Consider the following 11150-nt stretch of genomic DNA (forward strand, 5'->3'; position numbering starts at 1 on the left):
TGCATATTTCCCACTAAGAATAAGTGAATGCAATGATCAGGTCAAAATAATTATAGAATGTACTTATTAAGGTTCCAAATTTGCTTCTTAATTAATACAACATCGTCATTATCAATTTTTGTTGTTTAATTACGCAACCCATCATTTGTTATTGTTCACTTGATGACTGGTTGCCTTGTAGCGTGGTATCGCAGCCTACTTTCTCTGCGACTAATGCGAAAATCATGTTCAAACTAGGATCTGATCAAGCAAATAATTAATGTATATTTTTTCCTGAAAAAAACATGAAATTAGCTTATTCATTTCATAAAAAATATTCATCTCGTACGGTATTTGATGATCTTAAACGAAAATTTTTATTTTATTACCAGATTTAATTTTGAACAGCACACGCCATGCATATTAAAATTCCACTCACCGTCACAATTCACGACTCTTAAAAAAGGTGAGATAAGGCATGAGTAGAGGTCAACGATTTAAAGTAATTATACGATTAAGAAAATATCCAAATACAATTGACGTATACTTTTTTATTAAAAACTTAATACTACTATAGTTCAAAATGATTAAAAAGTCAAACAACACAGGACAGCCCTGGCATTTTCTCCCGCACACGATAATTTTGTACATGCAGTTGACTTTCATTTCATGACCATCTTAATAGTACTACGTCACATGAAAGGGAATTAGCTGAGATAAAATTATTTTTGAAAAAAAAAATCTTCACGCCTATAACGCCACTTATACGGTGCTTAATTTGATTGAGATTGTCTTGTGAATTATTAATCAGTCTAATTTGACATGAAACTCATAGGCATTGTAATCAGACGGTGACGGTTTCGATGGCACGAGCAGAGCCAATTGAGGAACGTATTCGAAAGAATTATATAAATAAATAAATTGATCTTATGGACTAGCCGAGTATGCTACGTTTTTTTTTGGGGGGGGGGGATGGAGCGCGCTTTTATTTTCATTTAATGTGTTTTGTACGTACTATAAAATTTGTGTTACTGGTTTTCTGATCTCCCAAAGGCCGCAAGTGACCATTGGAGGCACCATCCTTGAAGTCTAAAACTGGGGGGGGGGGGGGGAGAATGACATATTCCATCACATTCATACATACCAGCCATCAATCAATGTTCAGCCAACTAGATACATATCCAGGTCAAAAAAAACTAACTATATACTCTTGTCTGTAATATAAGATTCTGTTTGATTTTTATTTTGGTTTTAAATATAAGATCCCAATCCACTTTGTCTTTCATATTTATATATTTTTTTTTCAAAATAGCCCTTCTAGCAATGATAGTTATAGTCAATACACTTGATTAACAAGGATATTTTAAGAAAGACAACACCTATTTAGGACAAATAACTAACTCAACTTACTTTTTTAATTTCTTCAAATTAGTCAACTGGCTCTTATAATTAGGACCGGAGGTAGTACATATATAATCAGGGTATAATATTAGTTAATGCTTTGACTTTTGGGGAGTGTATCTGTATATGTATCAATATCACATATGGTTGGATTAGATTATCACCAGCCAGCGCTGACTTCATCCCGATCGACGACCTTTTCTTCGTTAATTTTGAAGAAAAAAAGAAGGAGGTGGGGGGGAGGCCTCAAAGCTGTATCTCTCATGGAGAGCAAACCTCAAGAGAGAAGTTGCTTTTGTGTGTTCGGATGATACCACCACTAAAGGGGAGCAAGCTAAGGAAAATCGTTAATTTCCTCAAAAGAAATGTTAGCAGCAAATGGAAGTTTGTTTATCTGATTCAAATTCTGATCATTTGGGATGGGAGTGGCTTGAGGGCTACCAAACCGCGTTACTGTGAGGCTTGCGTTATGTCAAAGTTGCTTATTAATTTGTTTGGATTCTTCTGTATTGCCTTTTCTATTTGTTTTGCTATTTCCCTTTGTCCAAAATTATGAAACTACTCTGAGCATCAATAAATTAAATTTGCCATCATTAAAAGAAAAAAACATAAAAATTGCCATTGTATGTCATGTTCCCTGGCTTCTCACCATAGGAATCTTAATCGGGCTATAGGAAAAAGGACACGTTTGGGCCGCTTCGCACTTTTAATCGGGCTCACTCGAGTCTAAAATCTGGGCCCACTCAACCCAACCTACGCTCGATTTTTTTTTTTTCCTCACGCTCTTCCGTCTTGTTGCATTAAGTGGGCAGATTAATTGGTGGAGGGAGGCTTACCAAAAAAACAAAAAAACTGGTGGAGGGAGGGGATTCGATCCCCATCACGTCGCATGAGGAGAAATCCTAAAATAGAGATGTCTAGATTAATGTTTGAGGGTATAATATAAGTTCGTTCTGCCCAATATTAGTATCATCTAGAAGGAGTCATTCAAGTATCCTGTTCTTGACTTGAGTTGAGTTCGGACCTTGTCTAAAATTTTTGTATAAAAAAAAAAATTAGTGGGATGCTAGGAGCACACTCAACTTTTTATAGCCATGTATTTGCCACTCCAATAGACAACTTGTTCATAACAATGGACTTCGCGGTATGCATGGCTGTATATCATATGTACGAGGAAAGGATCGTGGCTGTTATATATATGGCTTCTCGTCTAGCCCCTGCATTACCATTAATTAAATTTACACATGGATCAACACAAACTCAAGTACTGGTATTATACAATAGTCTCCAAGAGTTCACTTTTTTTTTTTTTTCCCAAACCATCAATTAAGACGCGTGCCGGATCGCTATCAATGGAGAGTGTCGCGTACGATGAGTAGTAAATAAAGAGCATGAGACAGCGTCGCATATTTATTTGATACTGTAAAGTTAAAAGCAGTGATATTTGGTAGAATATCACAAAATGAGGCATCTATTTGATATGCAGGTAGCTGCTCTCGTCTTGTCAAAGCGTAAGCACCATTAACTGATTGATTGATGTTTATAATGATCGGGAGACATGAGAAGGTGGAGGGGCAGTGTGGGCAATGGATGTATCATGGGCATGATGAATAAAGTGGTCAAAATATTGTACTCAGGAAAGCCCAAGCTTTAAGCTCATGCGTAGATATGGAGAATTATATGATATGCTTTGCTTAATCAGAACCCACAAAGCAAGTGATGAACCACAAGAGGCGGCGCTGATCCATGTTGGCGTACCAACGTTAACGCCATTCACCATTCCTTGCGTACGCCAAGAATCTCTCTCTTCCTCTAACCCATATTGATATATATTACACTGCCAAAACCCTTACCTCCACACAAACACATACACACTATATATGTTACTTGGCTTTTAGGGGACCGACTACTTCCATGCCGGGGATGCTCTGATCGACTTGTTTATTCTTTTTCTCTTAAGAAGTGAAAAAAGTCATTTCAATCACTCAGTTAGTGCATATTCCTCGAAGTAACTGCATCGCCTTAATTTGTATACGGAACTATGGAAGTTACAAAATCAAATGAAGTAGTGGACCGCGAAAATGAACAGCAAGTGTGTGGGTGAGTATATGAGCAGAAGTTGAATGGTAGGCGGGAAAACCCGGCCAAAAGACGCAGTATAATGCTGCCAGACAATACTTGTAACGGACGCCAAATGATTATTGGGAGGTAAAGACTGAGATATGTGAAGGAAATAGATTGATTGGGGTGGAATTGACGTCGTGATTATTGCCCACACTGAGGCAGTGACTATAATAAAACAGTGGGTTGGGTCAACTCCACATGAATTCCGTCCCCCGATTAAGCGCCTGTGTCTGTGTGCGTCGTGCACCATTCCGCCATCTCAATTCAATAATATGCATGCCTCTTTTCTTTTCTTTTTTTTTTTTTGGCCAAAAGATAAATCGGAGATCGAGGGGTAGCATTGGACGGATGGATGAAAGAGAGGTAAGTTATTTAAAAAGGAATGACGAGAGAAGAGAAAGAGACACAATAAGGGAAGGTGAATAAAAGGCAAATATTAAAAAGGGAAGGGGGAAAGTGGGGGGAAAATTTGTGGTTCGAGGCTTGCGTTCCAATCCTCCAGAGAGAGGAATCGTTGAGAAAAAGCAATGGGTTTGCTTCAAAGCCAACCGAATCTCACTCCTTTCCTCGCCCTTCTCATGCTACTTCCTCCTTCATTTCTCTCTCCTTCCTTTGCTGCACAATTCATAATAGTATTCCTATATATAGCCTTCTCAGGTTGGGAACTCAGCCCTGGCAGATTCAACCCTTCACCCTTTTGCCCTCTCTACTTCTATCCAATCCTTCTCACGCCGCCAACATCCCCATATCTCTATGTTCATTTATATTCGTTAGCTCCCACAAACTCAACTCCCTTCAACATCTCTCATCTCTCTTCATTATTAGGGTTCAGTGCTGACTTGACTCGTTAATCATGGAGGATATCATTCAAGAGGAAGTTATGGTGGGGTGCAAGGATCAGGCACAAATCATGAAGGGCAAGCGTACCAAGCGTCAAAGAGCACCATCCCCACTAAGGCTAGCCATAGCCATGCCTTGCGCAACAGCCAGCAGCAATGAGATCTGTTCCGGCGGGTCCGACGTCGCAAACACGTCCTCATCTGAATTGAGGGACAGCACGCCGTCAACGACGATGCAGACGGAGGAAGAGGAGGACATGGCCAATTGTTTGATTCTTTTGGCTCAAGGCAAATTCTCGCACCCCGTGGGTGTGCCCAAGGATGGGGCACACCTTTACCAGTGCAAGACTTGTGACCGAGGCTTCCCTTCATTCCGAGCGCTTGGAGGACACAGAGCCAGACACAAGAAGACGAAGCCCAACCCGGAAGACAGTAACCATGTTGGTTGCGACGATTACTGTACCGGCACTGCTCTCTCCTTGCAATTATCAAGTAGCAAGGTTTCTTCGTATAACGGTAACAAATCATCGTCCAAAGTTCATGAATGTTCCATTTGTGGGGCTGAGTTCTCTTCCGGGCAAGCCTTGGGGGGTCACATGAGAAGGCATAGAACCTTGGTGAACGCTTCAGCAACTACCACTATCACCAGCAGCCCCGAGGTCAGGAAACCCAGAAACGTCTTGAAGTTGGACTTGAATCTTCCTGCGCCTGATGAAGATCATGATCATCGCGCTGAATCCAAGTTTCCCTTTCACTCCAAAGACTCTGTCCTCGTCTTCTCGGCGTCTCCTTTGGTGGATTGTCCTTACTGATCAAGTATTGTGGATTTATTAACCTCGCCGAGAAACAAACTTGATTTCTTTCTCTTTTCGCTCAGGTTAATGTGTATCAGATTAATGCCCATTCTTTGATAATTGCCTTCCAATATTCTTTTAATATTGTTCCATTGATTCGCCTTTACTACCCAATCAAAATTGGATTGGATTCACAACCTCTTCATTTGTTTTCACGAGCAAGTAATTTATGAAAGAGAAAGAGAAAACAAAAGTTGAGGGGTATCAAAGGAAAAGAAACACAGTAATCCTATGCTACGGGTTCGCCACCGCCCACCAACAAAACCTCAAACCCAAAGTACGTAGTGGATTACATCATTTGGGATATCTTCTTTCGTTTTCGAGCGCGACGAGTCCCGCTGATCGCAAAAAATGGCACCACGATATAAAATAGTTGTACTGGACAAAAAAAAAGGAGGTACTTTGGACGAGTATTTTTTTTTTCACCTGACTTTTGGACGATTATATTAGATACTATATCATGTGATTTTACAATATAATTCTCCCGTCCTTATTAATATACAATATATATAATTGTTGAGTTAATTTAGGTCTTAAATATAAGATCTATTCAGTTTTTCTAAATTAATCTTATTAATACTTTTTTAACCATAATCAAATAGGAAAGGGAGTGAGGATACCAAAGAAAATGATTATGGTATTTAGAAAAAATATATCATATCTCTTATAATTAACTTACTTAACTAATTTTTCTAATTTAATCAAATTAGTTAAATAAGTCTTATATTAAAAATCAGATGAATAGTATTTTGAATTAACTTGTCAGCACTTCGATTCAAGTGATGGAGTTTGCATTTTTTAGAAGTAAAATGATGCACCTAGACAATCATTACAAAGTTAAATAGACCTATGACCAGTAATTTATTTGATATACAGGATAAATATAAGCTCTTGAAAAATATTTTTTTTCATCTTATAGAAAATTAGAGGAATAGTCATCCACGCAGCTTATGATTTATTATGGATTATATGCGTGGATGGTATTTTATATTGATGAGCTGCATCATTCACTCCAGACTGGGCGAGAGTCACCCACAGGCCACAGCTTATTTGGGTGGAAGACGAACCTATAGTGTTATTTGTTCCAACATAAACATATGTAGTCAAATTACGTGGGACACGTTTCTCCACAAGCATCGCTTAGTCAACGTTTTGACCTAGAATACTAAAAGGAAAAATGTGGGATTATGGTGATTTCGACCCCACATCTGGTCCTTACAAGATAAATCACACGCACAAAAGGACCGGTCCGAACTTGGAACTAACGAAGAATAGGGGTCAGGTCAACTGTGTGTGTAGTGGAAGGTTGTCGGCAACAAAAGATGGTGAGATTTCGAGATTGCCAGTGACAGAGGTTGAATATATGATTGTCCTTTCGATAGAAAAAATAAAGGGAAGAATATATGATGGTGCTGTATATGTTTTACATGGTGGGTGGAATAAAAGTGGCTGGGAAGCTTTAATTTCCAGCAACGTACTAATTATTTGCGTGCTCCCTTTTTGACTCCATTTTTAACCCACTCAGCAATCGAACCCTTCTAACTTCTACAGGATAATGCTTCTCCTCTTCCCTTTATAACTTACTTTCGTCTTTTCTTTTTAGGAATACAAATAACGACGCGAGTTTGTGGTCACGGTGAGGCTAAGTTTTTTTTCCCTGTGGATATCCTTTGATTGAATCTCCTCTCTCTAGCCTCCGCTGATCATGATAGCCAGGCATTAAAAACCGATTCCGCCATTGAACCGAAGCTGACAGATTGATTCACTGTTCAGTGGTCGGGCAGTGATTGAACCAGAATCAGATCGGTCTGGACTAAATTAATACATTTTAACTATATAATATTTTAAAGAAAGATATAAAAGGTAAAAGATAGTTTTATTCTTCTTCAGATCTCTATTTTGAGCTATTTTATAGAAGTTGCTGGTGGTTCTTGCTACTATTTGAAGTGATAGACATCATTTTATCCTGAGTTTTTCTTCTGCTTTTTATGTATTCATTATCTTTAACATGCTTTCTCTTAGCTATAGAATGTTGGTTTGGTTGATACGTTCATGGTTTTACCAACTTGGTTTTATACAAAATAATATCGAGACATGAAGGCAAGACATATTTATAAAAGATAATAAACATAATCTGAGCGCCATTTATCATTTGTACTACAAAGTATAATGCAACGGGCAGACAATGACTAGTCAGAAACGAAGGTTTTTTTTTTTTTTTTTTTTTTGGGGCCTGGCTTAAATATACAAGGTGTGTCCAAGCTGGGCTAATAAAGATTCACCGTCCACAATGCTGCATCTTAGGAGCAACAAGCACTGGTTTCAGATGATTTGGGTTCCTGTTTCTGCTTTAAAACATTCCTTTTTACCGCGGTTGATCCTTCTTCCAAAAGGCTAGGAACTTCCATTATCTATCAAACAATACCCAATTTGTTATATCCATGTCTAGTTAACAATGCGCAGAATAATCTGAGTCTCCAAAATGTACCTTTAGAGCAAGTTCCTCGAAGCATTTCTCCACGTTTTCTCTAGTTTTAGCACTGCATTCCAGAAACAAGGAGCCCAACTCTTTGGCAAGAACCAGTCCCTCTTCTATACTCACAACCCTTTCAGAATCCTAAACACAAATAAATAACAGTCACGTAAACTAATGAACAGATCACTTCAAGAAAAAAGTTGCGCAAGGACAAGAACCCTCAAAAGATGATTATCCTAAGCATGCAGGGCTTGCCCTTAGGAAAGGGACGCTTTTCATTTAATTTATTAAGGCCTTATCCCGTTGCCTATGTCACCATTGTTTATTCTGCCTAAAACTGTCGCAGTATAAATTGATTAGACTTGTGCCTCACTGAGCAGAGACACATGGTCATGGAAGATAGAACCCGAATTTTCATTCATTACCCCAGTATATGGAGATAAGATCAAAAATTCATAATTCATGATACCACAAAAAATATATTTCCCGGCAATTCTATTGATGGAAGATTTCCCTGTAATCACCAGTTCGTTCCCATAACTTGTATATACAAAGTACAAACACAAAATCATAGCAGAAATTTTACTCTGTCAACTTTGTTGCCAACCAGCATCTTCACGCAATTCTGATTAGTTGAATAGAGTTCCACTTCCTTAGACCATATTTCTGATAAGTTTGTAAATGAGTCTCTCCTTGTAACATCATAGACTGAAACGAAAGCAAATAAGCACTGTGTTATACCAATTCCAAATCACTGATGTTGTTAACAATCGCTCACATACTAAGACCCAAAGTCATAAAGGCATGGCCTGAAACTGTAATTCCCAATAAAGGAAATTATTCCCAGGAAATTCTTAATTTGATCATCATATATCAGGCCTCACTCCAACACAACTGATGCCAAGCCATGACCATCAATTACAGTATCAAGAGTCATAATATAGTTTAAAGCTAGCTTCACCTACCGGATTTTGCATAAAGAAATTCTCTACAGAGGCCTCTAGCCAGAACTCAACATGCATATAAATTTTAGAACAAGTTTAGCATACCCAGAATGATTCCTTGCGCTCCTCTATAATATGAGCTTGTTAGAGTTCTGAACCTCTCCTGCCCAGCTGCAACATATATAATGTTTTATTAAGTGAAAGCATTACTGAACAGTCACTTGTGTCAATGGACATATACTCCACATGCTATGACTCAGATAAAGGATATATTCTATTCCATCTGTTTGCTTCCAATATAAATGCTTCCACAAGTCTAGTTGCAGAGGGAATATTAATGAGAAAAAAGAGCATAATTTCAGGAATCAGATGGAAGCACAAGATTTGAGTGCAAGTTACCAGTGTCCCAGATTGTTAATTTTAATTTCTTCCCGCCTACCGTGAGGTGCTTGATCTTAAAATCAACGCCTGCACATGATGGAGACAAAGGAAAAGTTAGATTAGATCATTTCAGAAACGGAAAGCAGCTTCTAAAAGGTTCGAAGTTGGTCTGCCAACTTATCATTGAAACCAATTTAAGAAGTTCCCAGAAAGTGGATTGTAAATTTAGGAAAGGAAATCAGAAGACTCTGTTTGCTTGACACGAATCTAAAAGAAATATCAAATGAAATCCGTCGGTTGTTTAGTTCAGATTGGGGGTGGAAAATAGCAATCAATATATTAGTGTCTTGTCATGACAGGTTCAAGCCCAAGATTTCCTGAGCAACCTGACAGAATGAATAAGAAAATGAGGGATTAGATAAATACCAATGGTGGGGGCAAGATCTTCAAGAGAGTTTGAAATGAAGCTGACGAGTAGACTGCTTTTTCCCACACCAGAGTCGCCGATCAACAAGATCTTGAAAGAGAGATCATACCCACTGCTCTGACCTGAAGATGAACTCATTTTCTCTCTCGCTCTCCCCCCTTTCTCTGTTTGATGAATCCTTTTTCAATGGACTCCCTCTGCCTATCTCTCTAGAAAGTACAGTGAAAGAAACGTACATATATAAGGATGTGGGGGGAGGGAGAGAGCGCAAAAGGGGAAGAAAAGCTTAAAGATACCCCTGTAATGAAGTGCAATGGGGCATCTTTCATTTGATTAAAGAAAACGGCCACCTCGGTCTGAGTTTCTTCAGACTCAACTGACTCACCAAGGCATTTATTCTTTTCTTTTTCTGAGCTTATAAATTCCCCAACTTCAAATATCAACCAATATGCGGTGCTCAAGTTACAAATTCCAAGCCCCACGGGTGAGGGATTGGGATGGTTTGCTCCGTAAGCAATGCCCTTTAAAGATGTTTGCTTTTGTGTTTTCACTTCTTGGTAAGGTATAAGGCACTTTTTTTAAGCCAACAATCATTAAACCGAATAAAAAAGGGGTGCCAATCGATTTAGGAAGGCACAGACCCTTGAAAACAGCACCATCCTTGCCTTTGATCTCTTTACTGAAAACCTTCAGTGCCAGAGCTTTTTCGTTTTCATTTCCGGGAACTTGCTCAAGCAAAATCTTTAACGTGAACAATACCTTAATTGCGTCTAATTTGATGCCCATTAGTCTGCTACACACAGATCATATAAAAGGCTAATCATTTTGCATCTGGGATGATCTTAATACTACCTCCCGTGCTAATTATAAGAGTCAGTTGACTTATTTGAAGAGATTAAGGAAATAAGTTGAGTTAGTTATTATTGTCTTTCCTAAAATATCCTTACTAATCAAGTGTATTAACTATAATTATAATTATTAGAAGGACTATATTAAAAAAAATTAAGTAAATATGAGAGACAAAGTGGATGGAGGTCTTATATTTATAACCAAAATAAAAATCAAACAGGATTTTATATTAAGAATAGGAGGTAGAACTGAAAAAGGGGGCCGAAACATTTAAAGAATGGATGTGGGTGAGGCAGTTGGGCGTGAAAGATCAAGATGGCATGACCCATCGGGTGAAGAGGCCCTCTCAAATGGCAGAAAAGCAAAATAACAAAACCTCCGGTGTGATGTTGGGTGGGAGGTCACTATTTGCTTTTCCTTTCATTACAGGATTCTTCACGACTCATAATACACTAATATGCTCACTCTTTACACCAAAGATGTTTCCTTTCCCAAGACACTTCTTGCACGCAGACGTTATTTTAATCCTCAAAATTAATGAGACATATAATAGCTCCATAACAATGCCTTTCCGTGGAACTTTTTTCTGATGTTGGCGGGACTGAAAAGGACAATGTAGCTCTGTTCATTATGAATCTTAGGAAAATACCAAATTAAAAAAAAAGGAACAGAAACAGAGAGAAGCAAGGGAAAGCGAAGACTCGAGGGGGATCATGATTGCGGAGCTAGAATATTTAGCAGCATGCAGATGATGAATAGCTCGAGGGATTGGTGGAAAGCTGGTAAGGAAGAGAGTTACTTGATATAAAGAAACTTTAGGTGGAGGGCAGGGGAAGGGGAAGTGCTTGATTGATTCGGATGTCCCACGTTTTGATG

General features: G+C 38.5%; 2 protein-coding genes across 2 annotated transcripts; one reads left to right on the plus strand and one right to left on the minus strand.

Moving 5' to 3' along the window:
• The first annotated feature begins 4079 nt into the window (after positions 1-4079).
• On the plus strand, positions 4080-5287 carry LOC114745944 (zinc finger protein ZAT5-like). Its single transcript, XM_028934122.1, has one exon. It carries the CDS (start codon positions 4358-4360, stop codon positions 5153-5155), a length of 798 nt encoding a protein of 265 aa, XP_028789955.1. The 5' UTR covers positions 4080-4357; the 3' UTR covers positions 5156-5287.
• Positions 5288-7415: 2128 nt separating this feature from the next.
• Positions 7416-9835, minus strand: LOC114745945 (ras-related protein RABC2a). The gene is made up of 6 exons (XM_028934123.1): positions 9425-9835; positions 9017-9085; positions 8723-8788; positions 8260-8381; positions 7686-7814; positions 7416-7608 (listed from the first exon to the last, which is right to left on the minus strand). The coding sequence occupies exons 1-6, from the start codon at positions 9561-9563 to the stop codon at positions 7498-7500; spliced, it is 636 nt and encodes a 211-aa protein (XP_028789956.1). The 5' UTR covers positions 9564-9835; the 3' UTR covers positions 7416-7497.
• Between the last annotated feature and the right edge of the window lie 1315 nt (positions 9836-11150).

Source organism: Neltuma alba, unplaced genomic scaffold (assembly GCF_004799145.2).
Source record: "Neltuma alba isolate B1F8T4 unplaced genomic scaffold, ASM479914v2 tig00004862_pilon, whole genome shotgun sequence".
Taxonomy (NCBI): Eukaryota; Viridiplantae; Streptophyta; class Magnoliopsida; order Fabales; family Fabaceae; genus Neltuma; species Neltuma alba.